Source organism: Electrophorus electricus, chromosome 11 (assembly GCF_041902795.1).
Source record: "Electrophorus electricus isolate QZ-2024a chromosome 11, ASM4190279v1, whole genome shotgun sequence".
NCBI classification, from domain to species: domain Eukaryota; kingdom Metazoa; phylum Chordata; class Actinopteri; order Gymnotiformes; family Gymnotidae; genus Electrophorus; species Electrophorus electricus.
The window spans coordinates 16,009,953-16,024,694 of NC_137507.1; the positions used below are offsets into that span (position 1 = coordinate 16,009,953).

Consider the following 14,742-nt stretch of genomic DNA (forward strand, 5'->3'; position numbering starts at 1 on the left):
TGTGCACCATGCACATATGCACTTGTGAGCACGCGCATGCAAATGTGCGCGTGCGCGCACACACACACACACACACACACACACACACACACACACACACACACACACACACACACACACACACACACACATACACACACACACACACACACACACACACACACACACACACACACACACACACACACACACACACACACACACACACACACACACTGGAGAGCAGGAAGGTAAGAGGAGTATGTAGTGAGTGGAGCAGCCAGCCTGGCCTCTATTATCTGTGTGCTACTGGTCTTTTTGCTCTCATCTTTGAGCATTTGCCAGCACAGTAAGTGACACCCCAACAGGGCAGCGAGGCATTGATCGGCAGGGGCCTTCATCCCTGAGGAAGACTTCCGAACAGAGATGAGGAGAGAGAGACAGGGAGAGAGAGAAAGAGAATGGGGAACAGACAGAGAGTCAGAGTCTCTGGGGAAGAGATGGAAAGAGAGAAAACGTGAGACAGAGACAGGAGAGAGGTAAAGGTAGAGACACAGAGACGACAGCTTTCCCACAGGGATCGCACACATGCATGCACGCGCGTGCGCACACAGAGCACTCAAAAGAGAGGCAAGTCCCAGCATGACATGATGGGTGTGTGGTTTGTGTTTGCAGGTGTCCGTTTGTGGTGGTTCATGAGATTGTACGTACACATGCATTTACACATATTCACCTCTGTGTGTGAATGAGTGTGCGTGCGCGCATGTGTGTGTCACTAACCGGTGATGACCGCAGGGATGCCCCAGCCGATGGCGTAGTAGAAGCGCATGTGACCGTGGTTGATATTGCGCATCTCGGTCAGCATGCGGTAAATGTGCAGGCCTTCCACAAACATCCAGGCAAAGGTACACATGTAGAAGAAGTGCAGCAGGATGGCTATCACTGTACACACAAACTGTGGGAAGAGAGAGAGGGACAGACAACAGGTCACTCATATGTGGCGAGACAAAGGAAGCTGGGCTGGGGTACTGTTACAAGACGAGAAAGAAAATGAAAGGAAGAAATGGAGAAAAAAACAGAAGGAGAGAGAGGGAGGAACGGGGCTTTTGGGAAAGCCCCATTTCAAGAGCCAGACTGAAGGGAGAACAGTAGGAGCAGGTGAGCTGTATATGTGCAACAGTCTCAGTACAAAGCTCAGCTCATAACTGGCAGCATTCCACTGCATTACCCCATCTCACACACACACACACACACACACACACACACACAGAGAGAGAAGAGTCATAGTCACAAAGTACATGTACAGGCAGAGAGTTCAAAGAGTTTGACCTCACATGCAATATTACATTGCTTACACAACCATGGAGTGTTTATCCTGTGTGTGTGTGTGATCATGACTCTATAAGTACCCTCCCAGCAATAAAAACCACCAGCCCCAGCTTGCCTCTATGATGACACCTACAGGGTGATGGCATAGGGGGCGGAGGTTGGGGCGTGGTGAAGGCGGGCCTGTGAGAAGCAGCACCCCTGGGGGGCAGGTACTGAGAGAAGTGCTGAACAGAACTGACCCCAGAAGCACATGCTCTGCTCCACACACAGACCGTTTCTCCGAAAACAGCAGCGGTTGGAAGGGGGGGGGGGGGGGGTGGGGGGGAGAGGAAAAAAATGAAATGAAGATTCTGGAACGGAGTGTTCGTGTTCAATTTGTTCTTACATGTCACTTAATCTAAGCAACAAAAGTGATTAAGAAGGAGGGATTCCAATATCCATTCATGAGAGCTAAGCTCCTGTCAGCTCACAGCGTCCTCAGGCAACGCAGCCAGACTCCTGCACCTCAGAGAATTCCGCTCTCCATTACCTACAGTAATCCAGCCAGCCTTAGCGGCAGGAACGTCACAAAGAGTGCGGGGGGTGTGCATGTGTGCGCATGTGCTGGGGTGGGCGCGTGTGTGTGCGTATGCAGACCAAAATGAATAATTACAGGGATTTTATCTGTACCGATGCACTGCGTCTTTCTTATTCAGCTGTGAATCACCGGGATGCAAAGAGACGCTTTCTTCCCCTTCAGGTTATTCTCTACTGCTTGTCAGTTTCATCAGCGAGGCCTAACCCTTCCCAAACACAACTCCTAATTAAAGGCTACAAGAATGTCATTACTGGGGTTTTACAACGGGAAAGGGGCGTCCCAGGGAGAGAAAATCCCCCCCCAAAAAAAGTCCCAATAAAAAGAGTTTGTTTGTTTTTTTAAGACAGTGTCTTGAATCTAAAGAGTCCTTCTACCTTGTCCTTCACACCAACTATGAAAACAGCACAGATCTTTCAAGATATAATCACCATTTCCATATTGCGGAATCAAATGTCAGTTCGGAACAAGGGCTTCTCAGAATGCCCTGATTTTCGCAGGCCAAAAGGGAGGCGCTTCCTGTCTTTCCCCCATCGAGGGCGTACGCTGATAAGAGCTCATGCCGCGATGCCCGCTAACCCTCCACCACGTGCCCCGCGTGCTGGAAGACAGCAGGGGGCCTCACCGGATTGTCCGTCTGGTTGATGCCGATGAGGAAGACGAGCTCGGAGAAGAAGAGTGCGGCCACCAGGTTCTTGTGGATGCTGTGCAGGTTGGAGCGGAGCTTGCGCAGGGTGGCGAGCAGCAGGAATGTGAGCAGCAGGGCCAGGAGAGAGGCTGCCACCGTGGTGTAGGTGACTATCTTCAGCGGCAGCACGTTTCCATGCTGGATGGCACCACGGGTGCAAGTAGAGGGAGAGAGATAATGAGAGAGGGGGGGGTGGGAGGGAGGGAGAGTGTAGTTAGCAAACAGAGACAAATAAGCATGGGGACCAAAGAAAGAAAAGAAGTTGGGAGTTATTTTGAGACTGAAGATAAGAGGAACGGGTCAGCTGACGAGAGGCAGACGCTCTGTGACAGCACGGTGGATACGAGGGCAAGCACAGAGGAGCGTTTAGCTGTCCGGAGGACACGTTAAGCACCCTCGCGGTGCATGCTTGTCCTCCCCCGTGCTGCATACCTCTCTCCTGGAGATGTCCATGAGCACGGCGAAGCTGGTCATGTGGTTGCACTCGCAGCTGATGTGCGTGTGGTTTCTGAACACCAGCTCGCAGCCCTTTGAGGACCAGCCACCAGTGCCACCGATCCTACCACACACACACACACACACACACACACACACACACACACACACACACACACACACACACACACACACACACACACACACACCAAAAACAAATAAGTCCATGTCTTAAAGAAAGACTATAAGACATGACACCCAAAACAACCTATGCAGATACATTCCAGCCCACCTGGATTTTTGAAATATTTTTTTTTATTGGTTTTAAGATTTAACAGTCGTTCACACAATGACAGCACTGTGCACATAGCACAGACTACAGACACGGCTCCTGCTAACAGATCAAAGATAAATGTAAAAACAAAACAAAAACAAACATTAGTACAAACTAAGATGCATAAGTTGCCACTGTAAGAACAAGTAAAGGAAAAGACACCATGCCGAACAGACATACCCAGTGAGGGCTGGAGAGGGAAAAGGGAAAATCAGGGAGAAAGGGAAAAAAGGAGTGGGGGGGGGGGGGGTCCTTTGAAATCTTAAATCTTGCTGCATAGTCACGAGCCAGATCACTGATACGATGCAACAGATAAGTCAGAGGAAACTGCATTACAGAGCGGAACCGGAGTAGCTTTAAGTACTCAAGAAGTGGATCCCATATCTTAAAGAATTTACGGGTGGAACCTCGTAACATGGCTCTCGTTTCTTTCTACGTTGTCCATATTTAAGAGCCAGTGAAAAACAGATGGTGGGACAACTGACTTCCACGTGAGCAGAATGAGCCTTCGAGCCAACGAGGGGGCAAAAGCTATAAAATCTGCTGTGTCGCTCGGCATCAGGAGGGTGGAGGGCAACGCAGCCAAGATGGTCACTAGGGTGAGATCAACAGGTACTTCCAGAATCTTGGAAAGAACTTGTCGCACCAATATTTATGGAGGGAAACGCAAGATAAAAACATATGGATGTGTGTGTGTGCGTGTGTGTGTGTGTGTGTGTGTGTGTATGTATAATGAGAGACTCACGTGATGGAGTGGTTCCAGAACACACACACAGGCTTGGACCTCTCCTCTGTCTCCAGCAGGGTGTAGTCCAGTGTGATGGGGTGTTCCAGGGGCAGGGGCAGGGGGCCATCTTCACTGTGCACCACCACGCTCACGATGGGCGTGTTGATCACCGGCCGGTTGGGCAGCCTGCACACACGGAGCGTGTCAACAACGGCCAAAGCGCGCCCGCCTCGGCTGCATGGCCAAATGCCATCCCGACACCTCCAAGTGCTCGGTATCAGATGGCTGTGGAATACCAGCTGTCCTAAATATTTGGACACACTCTCCTGGTAATAACAAACTTCGCCCATTATGAGAATGGCATGCTGTAATTAGTACACATCCTGTACGCGTGCTATAAGGTTTTATACCCCTGCGCTGTGATAAAGTGTGAGTCATGCAGGCAGACTCGGCTGGGCAGGTCTCCGAGGAGCTACAGCTAACAACACAGCCACGGTAAACCAGCGGGGAAGGAGGCCAGGCGGCGACATTACGGCTCAGCGTGGGAAAAAACCCAGCAGTATAGCATTCCTTTTCTCTGGTAACGTCCTTACATTGAAAAGCCTGCGTTAGCAGTGCGCTGCTGTTTATCTTCAGACCGAGCACGTTCAAGTGGCTAGCTTCTAATCCTGAGCCCAAAATGTCCAGGGGCCCCTCTGGTGACCTTTGCCCCCTGAAGAAGCCCAGAGAGCTGCAGTACCTGAGGCTGCGGCGGTCGGGGTCATAGCGCTCCGGCAACAGCTGCCCCAGTGAGCGGTACACGACGACGGTGGTCACGAGGAATGGAGGGGTGCCCTCGGCCTGCCTCTTCCTCCGCTCCTGGGTGTGGTCTTCCTCAGCAGAGGTGGACTGAGCCACGGGCTCCTCCGTCGGAGAGTCTGTGGGGAGACACGGTGAGAAGGGGAAGGATTTAGGCAAGATCCAACATCACACACCTTAAAGCTACAGCTCTACCTGTGAGGTCCGGTTGTCATTGTTGTCACTAGTGCTGAAAGTTCTACAGACCTCAAAATAGTATTAGTATTCTTATTAGCATTTCAGTAGTTGGCATGAGCAAATATAAATAGCATTAGCACTGCTGGTTATATGTCTGCCACTCGTGAGCGTTTACCCCTGTGTTGTGTGGATCTGAAGTTAAACTCTGGAAACAGGACTGATGACTTCAGGTCTTTGGGATATTCCTCCGTAATCTTCTGGAAGTTGGGGATCTTTGCCTTGTCTGGACTGGAAGAATCCAGGTAGTCTACTGCCAAAACTTTTTTGGGAAGAGACAAATTTACAGACCAATCAATAAAACATCCCAAACCATTCACAACTCTCACAAGTGGGTGGAAGAGGTGTTATTTGGGGCAGGTGGGGGCTCCACTCACTCATGTTCTGCGTGATGATGGTGAAGGGCTTCAGGTAGGTCTTCTTCATGTTGCGCGCCACGGTGGTGGCGTACTCCTCGAAGTCATGGAGCAGGTGAACTGTGCCGCCCTCTGTCTTCTGGATGTGGTCCCAGTGTTCCTTGTTGCTCGGGTCCAAGATGGCGCTGCCCGCCCTCACGATGTTCTGGAACATTCAGAACGTGGAACTCAACACATCGGGGCCGTCATTGGCTACACACCAATATAGCCACATGCCTGCTTGGTAAAACTGTAATCTGACAAAGAACCCCTGCAGGGCAGATACGTGATGGAGGAATGGGAGGAGCTGAACTTCAGGTGCAGAATATAGCACTTTGATGATTAGCTGGCAGTTGTGGTGGGAGGCGGGGCCTGACCTCGTTGAAGTTGGTGTCGCGCATGGCGGCCAGGTTGAAGCCCTGCTGCTCGCTCTCGTACTGCAGCACGCGGGAGATGAGGTGGAAGGCCGTCTTCACGTCGGTGCCGTAGAAGGACCTGGCCTTGCTGGTGGCGTTGTGGAGCATGTGGGCGATGTCCTTCGACTTCTGTCCGTCCATCATGGATTCGTTACGATTCATCTCTTCGTTCTGAAGAATGTGGAGGAAAAGGGGAGGGGGGGGGAAGAGAGAGAGAGAGAGAGAGAGAGAGAGAAAGCGCTTAACCTTTAAGTGGTGGTCTTGAGAGGCTGCTGGGTCATACTGGAACCCTGCTAGAACCAGGTTGAGCCTTCTGGGGGTTTCCAGTTTAATCTGGAGAAGATGAGTACAGTACCAGTTTCTTTAGCTGGGAGAAGGCCATGGTGGTGCAGTTGAAGAGTTCTGGTGGCAGCCAGCCTTTTTCATCACTGCAGTGTCTAACCGCTGTGCCTGCAGGGAGTACAACATACAGAGAATCGACAAAAGCACAATTCAAGCTTGGAGAGAGAGCAACACTGCCCAGCCAATGGAAATCCAAAAGACGTGGAGTAAGGGAGGCACCCATAGGAGGGGGTCGGAGAATAAACAATACCATGATATTGCTCTTTTAGCACAGTATGGGAATGTATTTGTGTGATTTCTCTTCACGGAACAGGTCTGATCAGTAAGTTCAACTTGGTCCCACCATCCACAGAGGTCGCTCACGAGCTCTGCCGTGAATGTGGAAACCGCGCCAAGCTTGCCCTCGAGACATGCCATGTTTAGCCAACGGATCTCTCCAGAGACACAGCCTCATTAATATTCGTGTACTCGCCCAGTGAGAAGGACGGCTGCGTCTGTGCCAGAGCGAGGGCTCGGCGAAAAAACAGCTCCGACAAGCTTGGCAGACTGACGGGGTGAACCGCCCCAGCATCCAACATGTTTACCCCAGCGTCACAGAGGAAGGACCTGCTAATGTGGTTCAGACCAAAAACAAAACCCAACACTTCGGTAGGTCACGGAGCAACAGCATAAACACAGGCAAGGCATAACCAACCACACACACACACACACACACACACACACACACACACACACACACACGTGTGTGCGCGTGAGAGTGTGCGCGCGCGCGTGTGTGTGTGTGTGTGTCTTCAAAGTCCCAGCATGTTCGGTTTGCAAAAGGGGATTTAGGACAAAGCTTGGAACACTGACCAATAGATCCCTTGGGGCAATTCATAGCTACTGGACGGCCAAACTTGGTCCTCGGCCACCAGACTCCAGCGTCAAAGGCCTTGGGGCAGACCTCATAAACCACTGCAGGAAAGATACAGCACGCGGTTACAGTCAATGTCTCACATTCTCTGAAATTCACCTCAATTCATCACAGGAAATTATATGACTAGAAGCACCCATTACTAATAAAGTATCATATTCCTTTAAGAGAAACAGCACTCCAAAATAACCCGTTAAATAACCTGAGAATATACTTCAACAAATTCTATAATTAACATCCTAAATGTAATCACGGAACTTGTTAAGAAGAAGTTTTAATTAGTTTTGCACTTTATGCTCTAGGGTTATTAAACGCTAACTCGGTGTCTGGCTATATTGGCAGGTGCCCTAAAAAGTGTGACACATCTGAGCATTATTTATTTGATAAGAGCAGGCTTTTTGTGGGTACACACCCTCACACCCGGTGGCGGTCACTTCGGCAAAGGGGTTGTCGCAGCGGTTGCACTGTCGTCCGATCACACCCGCTTTGCAGGGGCACTGCCCCGAGTGCTGGTCACAGGTCCGGGAGCTGGCGCCCGGGAAGAAGCAGTCACACGGGTGACAGGTGTCGCTCTCTTTGGGGCGGTAGTAGTTGTCCTGCAAAGACAGCAGTGGTCAGTCAGGAACGTCAGTTCAGAGAGACGGCGCTCTCTGACCAAAACGGAGGGTGCAAAACCGTGAAACGGTGTCTGAAAGGTAGGAAACCTAAGAGTGTGTGAGGCGGTGCACCGCGTGCCCGGGAGTGGAACGCTGGTCCGTACCTTGCAGCGGCACTCGCCCGTCGTCTTGTTGCAGTCGGCATTGAAGCCCTTGGCGACGTCACAGTTGCAGGGCCCACACATGGGGCTCCCCCACCAGCCCCTGGGACATGGCTTCTCCACCCTGGATGAGCAGAGGCACGCTTGAGCATCACGGCGATGCGCCGCCAGGCCGTGACCTTCTGGCCATGCGCAGGCAGACTGACCCGCGATTCCTATAGATCTCCTTCCCTGAGGAACGCAGCTAAACTAACGCAGCTGCCTCCGGGCTTCAGGGGCTGTCGAAGACTTTATAAATTGGATAGGGAGGTCTGCGTTCAGTTCAGCTGCATTTTATTTGCAAAGCACTTTTAACAACACGTATGGTCACAAAGCAGCTGTACAGAAATTCAGGACTAGAGCCCTAAGGCAACAAGAAAAACACAGACAAGGAAAAACCCCAAATAACGCAGGCCAGGCCATTAACTTGACGTGTTACGCAACCGTGTTGCACAACACAAAATGTGTTACATGCCATTAGATTTCTATTCATAAAGACACTGGTGTGCTGATTATTGCCACGGTGTCAAATTTGTACTGTGGTAAATTCACCTATGCCCAAGATGAACGGCAATCAAAATCAGTATATAAATGAGTTCATACTTATAAAGGCTAAACAATTAGCTAAACGACTATGTTGATGAATTGTACGTGTGACCAAATATTGAGAAATCATCATCATCCAATCCACACTGGCTAATTATCCAGGAGTTCCCCCCAGACAGGTTGAAGTAATACTTCAATTATAATATGACTCGCCTACAGTCACATGCAAATGAGGACAAAATGTGGCAGCACTAACATATCAGACAAATCATAAAATCAGATGGTAATCCTCATTTATGAATGAATGAGGCCATTACCACGGCGATGTTTGCAGTTAACATTACATTAAAGCTGGCGATATGTTTAATGAATTTGGCACTTTTATATACTGCAAGGCACATTACAGTTGCAATGAGACAACAATAAGATGTTTTGGCCCTACTCTGGAGACACACACACACACACACACACACACGCACACAGTTACTATTCAATGTGGAATAACGCACACACTGTTGAAGTGAAGTAAAGCATACAGAAAATGCTAGCAGGCATACACTCAGGTCTTCCCTAAGCAATGAAGTGTCCAATGGATGGACTTGGCCTTTGTGGGGGCGTGGCCCAACCACAGAGAAATGCTCTTAATGTGCCTCTCTGTAGCCTACAGGTAGCCCTTTTGGTTCAGGAACATTAAGTCTCCTCTAGCTCCTAATATGGAAGCGGCCAGGCTAAGGTTACAGTTACAGGACCTTTAAACTGAAACATCACAGATGGATCTGACCTGGCACTGGGGTCGTGAGCAATCTCATCTTGCTCGACATTCTCAACGAGAAGCACCGGTTTAGGATCAGATTGTCCTTCTACGTAAAGGCTCATGACAATGCTAAGATTGACACGAGAACAGCGTGTCTGGTCTGACGCCAGGGTCGGGGAGGGGGGCAGTCGGAGGGAGCGGCTGCGTAATGGCTGATTTGGCACACCTGTTCCTTGTTCCGTTTGTGTCTATTTATTTCTCTTTTCCTGCTTCTTGTTCTCCCTTATCTGGTCTCTGGCCTCTGAAGTCCAGAGAAGAAAGCAGCTAGGTTTCCCTTTATTACCGCCCTGTCAGGACCGCACTGTAAACGCGAGGCACGTGGCTTATATCCTCCCCTTGATCTATCATCACTGAGGACAGTGAATAGCTCACAGTCATGACACTCATTTCTGGACCTGGCGCGAATCATTTGGGCACAAAATCTGAGGCCGATGGTGCACCCCCACCCCACCACCCCGGCACGGGTCCCGGGAGGGGTTCCAGTAAGTCATAAATCACCCCTGGGGATGGCAGGCCCACTGACAGCTGCAGTGAAAGCGATCCCTCCAGTGCGAGAGCATGCAAACACACCAAAACCGTTCCACATGTCCAGACCCACAAGAGCATGCGCCCTTGCTGATACGAGCCACCATACTGTGCCTGTAAAATTTACTGTCTGGCATACGCGCAACGTGCGGTGCCTTAACGCGCTTTACAGTCGGCAAGCGCGGATTCGGAGCGAGTGCAGACAAGACTCGAGACGCCTGGGAACGCTGGAATCTGCTGCGTCGTGCGACCTCGGGGGCTCGTTAAACCATCCCACCCAAGCAAGTGTGCCGAGCTGCCGCGCAGGAGGGCTGCCATGGGGGCTTTTGCAGCGTAGAGAGAGGGCGTGTCTGGGTGCCTGCTTCTCCCTGACCCTTACTTGTTCTCGCAGTACTGGCCGTAGTGGTTCTGGCCACATTCGCAGACGTAGCCGTGGGAGGAGCTGGGCTTCCGCACGCAGGTGGAGACCTGCTCACAGGGGTTCAGGAGGCATGCATCCACACACTTCTTTCCAAAGAACCCTGGGGGGGGGGGGGAAGGCCAGGTAAACTCTAGATATATAAGACACTGAGCAAGCTGACTGAAAGCAGCAGGAACCAGTGAGCGGACACGGAGTGCTGGCCCACTGCATGCAGGCCTCAGATCAGCACCTGCGTCGCAGTCACAGCTGTGGGCACCCCAGTCGGCCGTGCAGTGGCTGTTCTCAGGGCAGATGTTGGAGTCGCAGGGGTCGGCCACGTCACAGCCCTCCTCCACACGGATCTTAAGGCCCTGCTGCATGTTGATGTTGGCTGTGTTGGTGGAGGTCTCCCCCATCCTCACACCCTACACACAGAGACACAGACACACAGAGACACACACACACACTTTTAGCCACAGGTCTAAACACAACACATTGACAGTGTTGAATGAATTACATACAGTATCCCAAACAGAGCCATTATCAGGGACTGTTCAGTCACACAGCAGTTTTGAAGAGGAAAAAAAAAGGCCTAACCGCCTATATCCGTCATGAAGCAGAGCAGTGCTGTGTGTATGCATGTGCCCGCATGCATGTGCGTGTCCATGTGTATGCACGCATGCGTGTGCATGTACGTGTGCGCTCGCGCGTGTACGTGTGTGTGCGTGCGCGTGTCCATGTCGGGCCCTGCACCCACCTGCATGCAGCCCTGGAATCCTTGCAGCACTTTGCCGTCGTCTCCCTGAAGGCCCCCGATGAACAGACTACTGACCTTGAGCCCGGGCAGCTCGTTGCCAATCTCCACGGACCTCTGTAAAGCACGTTGGCACACAGCGCTCACTGGACCATGAGGTCGTTTAGCGTAACATCCGCCCCTACTGTAGGCGCTAGGTTCATACACTTCTGCCTCTTATGGGGGTGTTGGGACTAAACATACCAAAAAAAACCCAAACTTGCTAACGAATGTGTGAATGGTGCCAGACCCTGTGGTGTGGAAAAACTCCCCGCAGACAGCCACGTACCTTGAACATGTCGTAGTCCAGAGACACCTGGGCCACGTATTTGGTGTCTTTGCTCTGCTTGCTGCTGGTGATCTCCACGAGGAGGTGGTGCCACTCGCCATCGTTCACCCTGACCTCAGGGAACTCCAACAGTGCCACCCGCTCCTGCTTTAGCAAGACCTCCATCCGCACGTGCCGGTTCACCAGCTGTGGGGGGAGGGGGAGGGAGAGTGCAAGAGGAACGTTGTGAAGAACTCGCCTCCGGCGCCACATGGGGCCCAAATATTAATGGCACACCGGGCTGGATAGCCGGAGGAGGAGAAACTGTGGCTGCATCCACACTGACTGCCATATTCTAACCACAGAAAGATATCATCATCAAATTATATCATAAAATGAAACACGTCTAAATCTATTACACAACCAGCCTGGACCCATTACGAACTGGTTCTGAAACAAAAAGGGTCTATACAACAATGACGACAGCATCATCAAACAGAACCAGAACGGGCTGCTGGGAGCTACTCTCTCACCAGTATGTTGATCTGGGAGGCGGGGCCAGCGTTGGCCTGCATGAGGGTGGCTGTCCCGTCGTCCTGCCTGGTCCGGAACATCAGGCCCATGTACCAGGGCACAGCCACGGTGATGTCAGGCTCGCTCCACGCCACCATGGCGTGGCCGTCGAAGCGCTGCAGCGAGGGCATTCCTGTGTGGGAGGGGGTCAGACATGGCGGTAGAGAAAGGTGCTCAGGTCATCCAATGAAGGCGGTTCTGTTTAACTGTGCAGCTAAGCAAGTGACTCAGCGTGCAGAAGAATACAAGCCTGAACATAAACCTAACACTGTGAAAAAGCAGGCATGATCTTAATAATGTTAATAAAAACGGTAATAACATTAATAAAAATGGTAATTTAAATAGTAACAATAAAACTGCCTTATTCTCCAACACAACTGCATTTCCTACATGGTGCGTTATTACTTGCATTCACTTCTTAACCCTACTGCTTTGATCTCTTCATTACCTCCCTAGCCGACGCAGCACAGCCGATAGGAATACGACGGAAGTGGGGCCTCCCATCTGGCCACTAAATTCCCCTGCGCGTCATGTCCGAGGCTTAAGCGCTGCCAGGAAGAGCGTTACGGAGCCTAATCCCGGAGCTGCCTCGAGAGCCTCTACGAATGCAGCCCTAGCCGAGACCACCTCCTTGCGGCTGGCCCCCGCCCAACTCTGTCAGGGTGAGCCCGGCTGCTTGCTGTCCCGCTGAACAGGGCTTCTGCCCCAGAGAGCCCACCCACTCCCCCCGGACGCATTGTTTTGGTTTGGTTTTGTTTTTACTGATGCATATAGGTGGCAATTATCTGGAAAAAACAGACATTTCTGCCACGTCATGAGATGATTACAAATAGGTATTTATACCCATCTGTTTGGAACTTTTCTCAGAAAGATCAAGTTTCTTTTGCATTCAATCAAACCAGAATAAGACTTTTCTTCTAGACTGAAATCTTTCATATTCTCTGCACATTTTATCAAATCAAAATCAAAATGTATTTATATAGGGCTTTACAACAGATGTCACAAAGCAGCTTTACAAATGTAAGTCCGAGCCCTTTACAAATGTAAGTCCGAGCATGGACGACAGTGGCACGGAAAAACTCCCTAGAGCGCGAAGACTCAAAGGGGTGGGGGTGGGGGGGCATCCTCCTCTGGCCTGCATTTTATATCATGCTGTTCTCCAGAGTTTTTGTAAGTTGCTTATTTTTTAATGTCACTACGGTCAACTGATATATGATGAAATATAATGGCATTTACAGGTAGGCCGGCTCCAAAAAATATGAGGCGAGCGCTGGTTTGCATGAAGCGCGCAGAGCTGCGAGTCTGAGTCAGACGGCAGCGGCACATATGGCGCTTGCTAATCAGCCAGAAATCTGTAAACAGCCCCATCTAGAATTCCATGGTTCACTCCAGGAAGGACACTATATCTGCTTACTGGGGAGGTGCAGAATTCCATTTAAAAAAAAAAAAAAGGGACATTCTATGCGAAGGTGGATTCACTCGCATTTGAGGTAGGCCATGGGAAAGAAAACAAAGGTATTCTTGTAACGAACCCAAACGGTGTGGAACAGTGCCATGTAAAGCATTCGCCTTATCAGCGCAGAGCCAAACAAACAACTGGCCTGCCGGACGGAGAGAGGCCCGATTCAGGTCACTGACTTGTTGCCTTGTGACGAGACCACAATTCAAGGCAGAATCTGGCGAGACCCGGCATGCCTGCAGGAGGACCTGGGAGAGACCGGGTCAAAACTCTGCAGTGGCACCCTGCGCCTTAAACAATGCCTGACCACAAAACTACTGCGTGGCATGCCAGCTAAACTATCATTAAAGCTATTTCAACCCAAACTAAGACACGCGCACATACACACATAAAACCAGTCAATCAGCAGAGGATATAGTATAGCCTACTAAAGAGTTTGCGAAGTGATGTATTAAAGGTGATGTGCTGTGACTAGTAGATTAATCACCCTTGCACTGCCAGGGGCACTGAGCTCTATTCCGCGGGAATGTCACAGTGCCAGCAATCAGGGAACATCAGAGTTCATTTAAGCATGATTCTCAAGCAGGAAAACCGTTCGCTTTAGAAGCAGAATGTGATACTGCCGTACGAGCCCAGCTAAAGAGGCAGCGTGGAATCTGTCAGGTGTGAGGCTGGCTTCTGCCCCAGGACTCTAGCAACTTGCTCATCAAATGAGAGTCTGGGAACGTGGTCACATGACACTCTACACCAGAGGCTTGTTCGTCTCTGTCCACCTGGTGTGACAAATACCGGCATCAGTCATCCCAGCGCAACCAAAGACATTTTATCGCAACACACATGCCAGAGCAAGAAAAAAAACAAAAAAACAAACACAACCAGTCCACCCTAATCCGTTTTTCACAGGAATGCAATATTTGAACCTTATTTTGAAACCGCCTAAAAAGTCCCTAACAGCATATTCCTGGCCGTACAGGGTTTACCTTTCTGCCTGAACTCTGAACCTGAGCCTAAGTTCTAAGCTTTGTCATGAGCGCTCACCGTAGGGCATGTGAGGGTGAGTCATGCTCTTGTCCGGCAGTGCTGCACCCCAGCCCCTTTGTCAGTAGGGAAGGTGGTGTATGTGGGGAGATGTGCTGATGAGCCTCCGCTGACAGCGGAGAAACGTTTTGGGCCAGTAGGTTGCAGGCGGAGCAGAAAATCAGCGGATACTGTGCGATGGCTATCAGCAGAGCCATTTCCCTAAGAGGAAGTGTGCGCGGCGTTAATGCCGCTGCTCGCTTCCCACGCCTCCACGGGGCAAACACCAAAAATCAACAAGTGAGTCCAAACAAGGAGACGAGGCAACGATCGGGCCTACGCACGGCCACGTGTGTGTGGATACAGGCGAAGGTACGAGCCCACACC

The 14,742-nt window shown here is 50.8% G+C and overlaps 1 protein-coding gene and 1 long non-coding RNA gene across 7 annotated transcripts in view; one reads left to right on the forward strand and one right to left on the reverse strand.

Moving 5' to 3' along the window:
* Positions 1-14,742, reverse strand: part of celsr1a (cadherin EGF LAG seven-pass G-type receptor 1a) — a 68,551-nt gene that overhangs the window by 6,271 nt on the left and 47,538 nt on the right. For 5 of the 6 annotated variants that reach the window (XM_081722529.1, XM_035528407.2, XM_081722532.1 and 2 more), the window contains 17 exons: positions 11,840-12,012; positions 11,328-11,513; positions 11,003-11,116; positions 10,496-10,670; positions 10,225-10,366; positions 7,925-8,045; positions 7,577-7,760; positions 7,104-7,205; positions 6,265-6,359; positions 5,871-6,080; positions 5,476-5,659; positions 5,217-5,360; positions 4,806-4,983; positions 4,085-4,252; positions 3,003-3,129; positions 2,508-2,708; positions 760-934 (listed from right to left, as the gene is read on the reverse strand). In XM_081722529.1, coding sequence (XP_081578655.1) covers positions 760-934; positions 2,508-2,708; positions 3,003-3,129; positions 4,085-4,252; positions 4,806-4,983; positions 5,217-5,360; positions 5,476-5,659; positions 5,871-6,080; positions 6,265-6,359; positions 7,104-7,205; positions 7,577-7,760; positions 7,925-8,045; positions 10,225-10,366; positions 10,496-10,670; positions 11,003-11,116; positions 11,328-11,513; positions 11,840-12,012 — 2,679 coding nt within the window. The remainder of the gene's footprint in view (positions 1-759; positions 935-2,507; positions 2,709-3,002; positions 3,130-4,084; positions 4,253-4,805; positions 4,984-5,216; positions 5,361-5,475; positions 5,660-5,870; positions 6,081-6,264; positions 6,360-7,103; positions 7,206-7,576; positions 7,761-7,924; positions 8,046-10,224; positions 10,367-10,495; positions 10,671-11,002; positions 11,117-11,327; positions 11,514-11,839; positions 12,013-14,742) is intronic. The other variant, XM_081722531.1, reaches the window with a different exon arrangement.
* Positions 4,264-14,728, forward strand: LOC145659679 (uncharacterized). Its single transcript, XR_014125773.1, has 3 exons — positions 4,264-4,646; positions 4,754-4,998; positions 12,336-14,728. It is a non-coding gene; the product is annotated as an uncharacterized LOC145659679 (long non-coding RNA).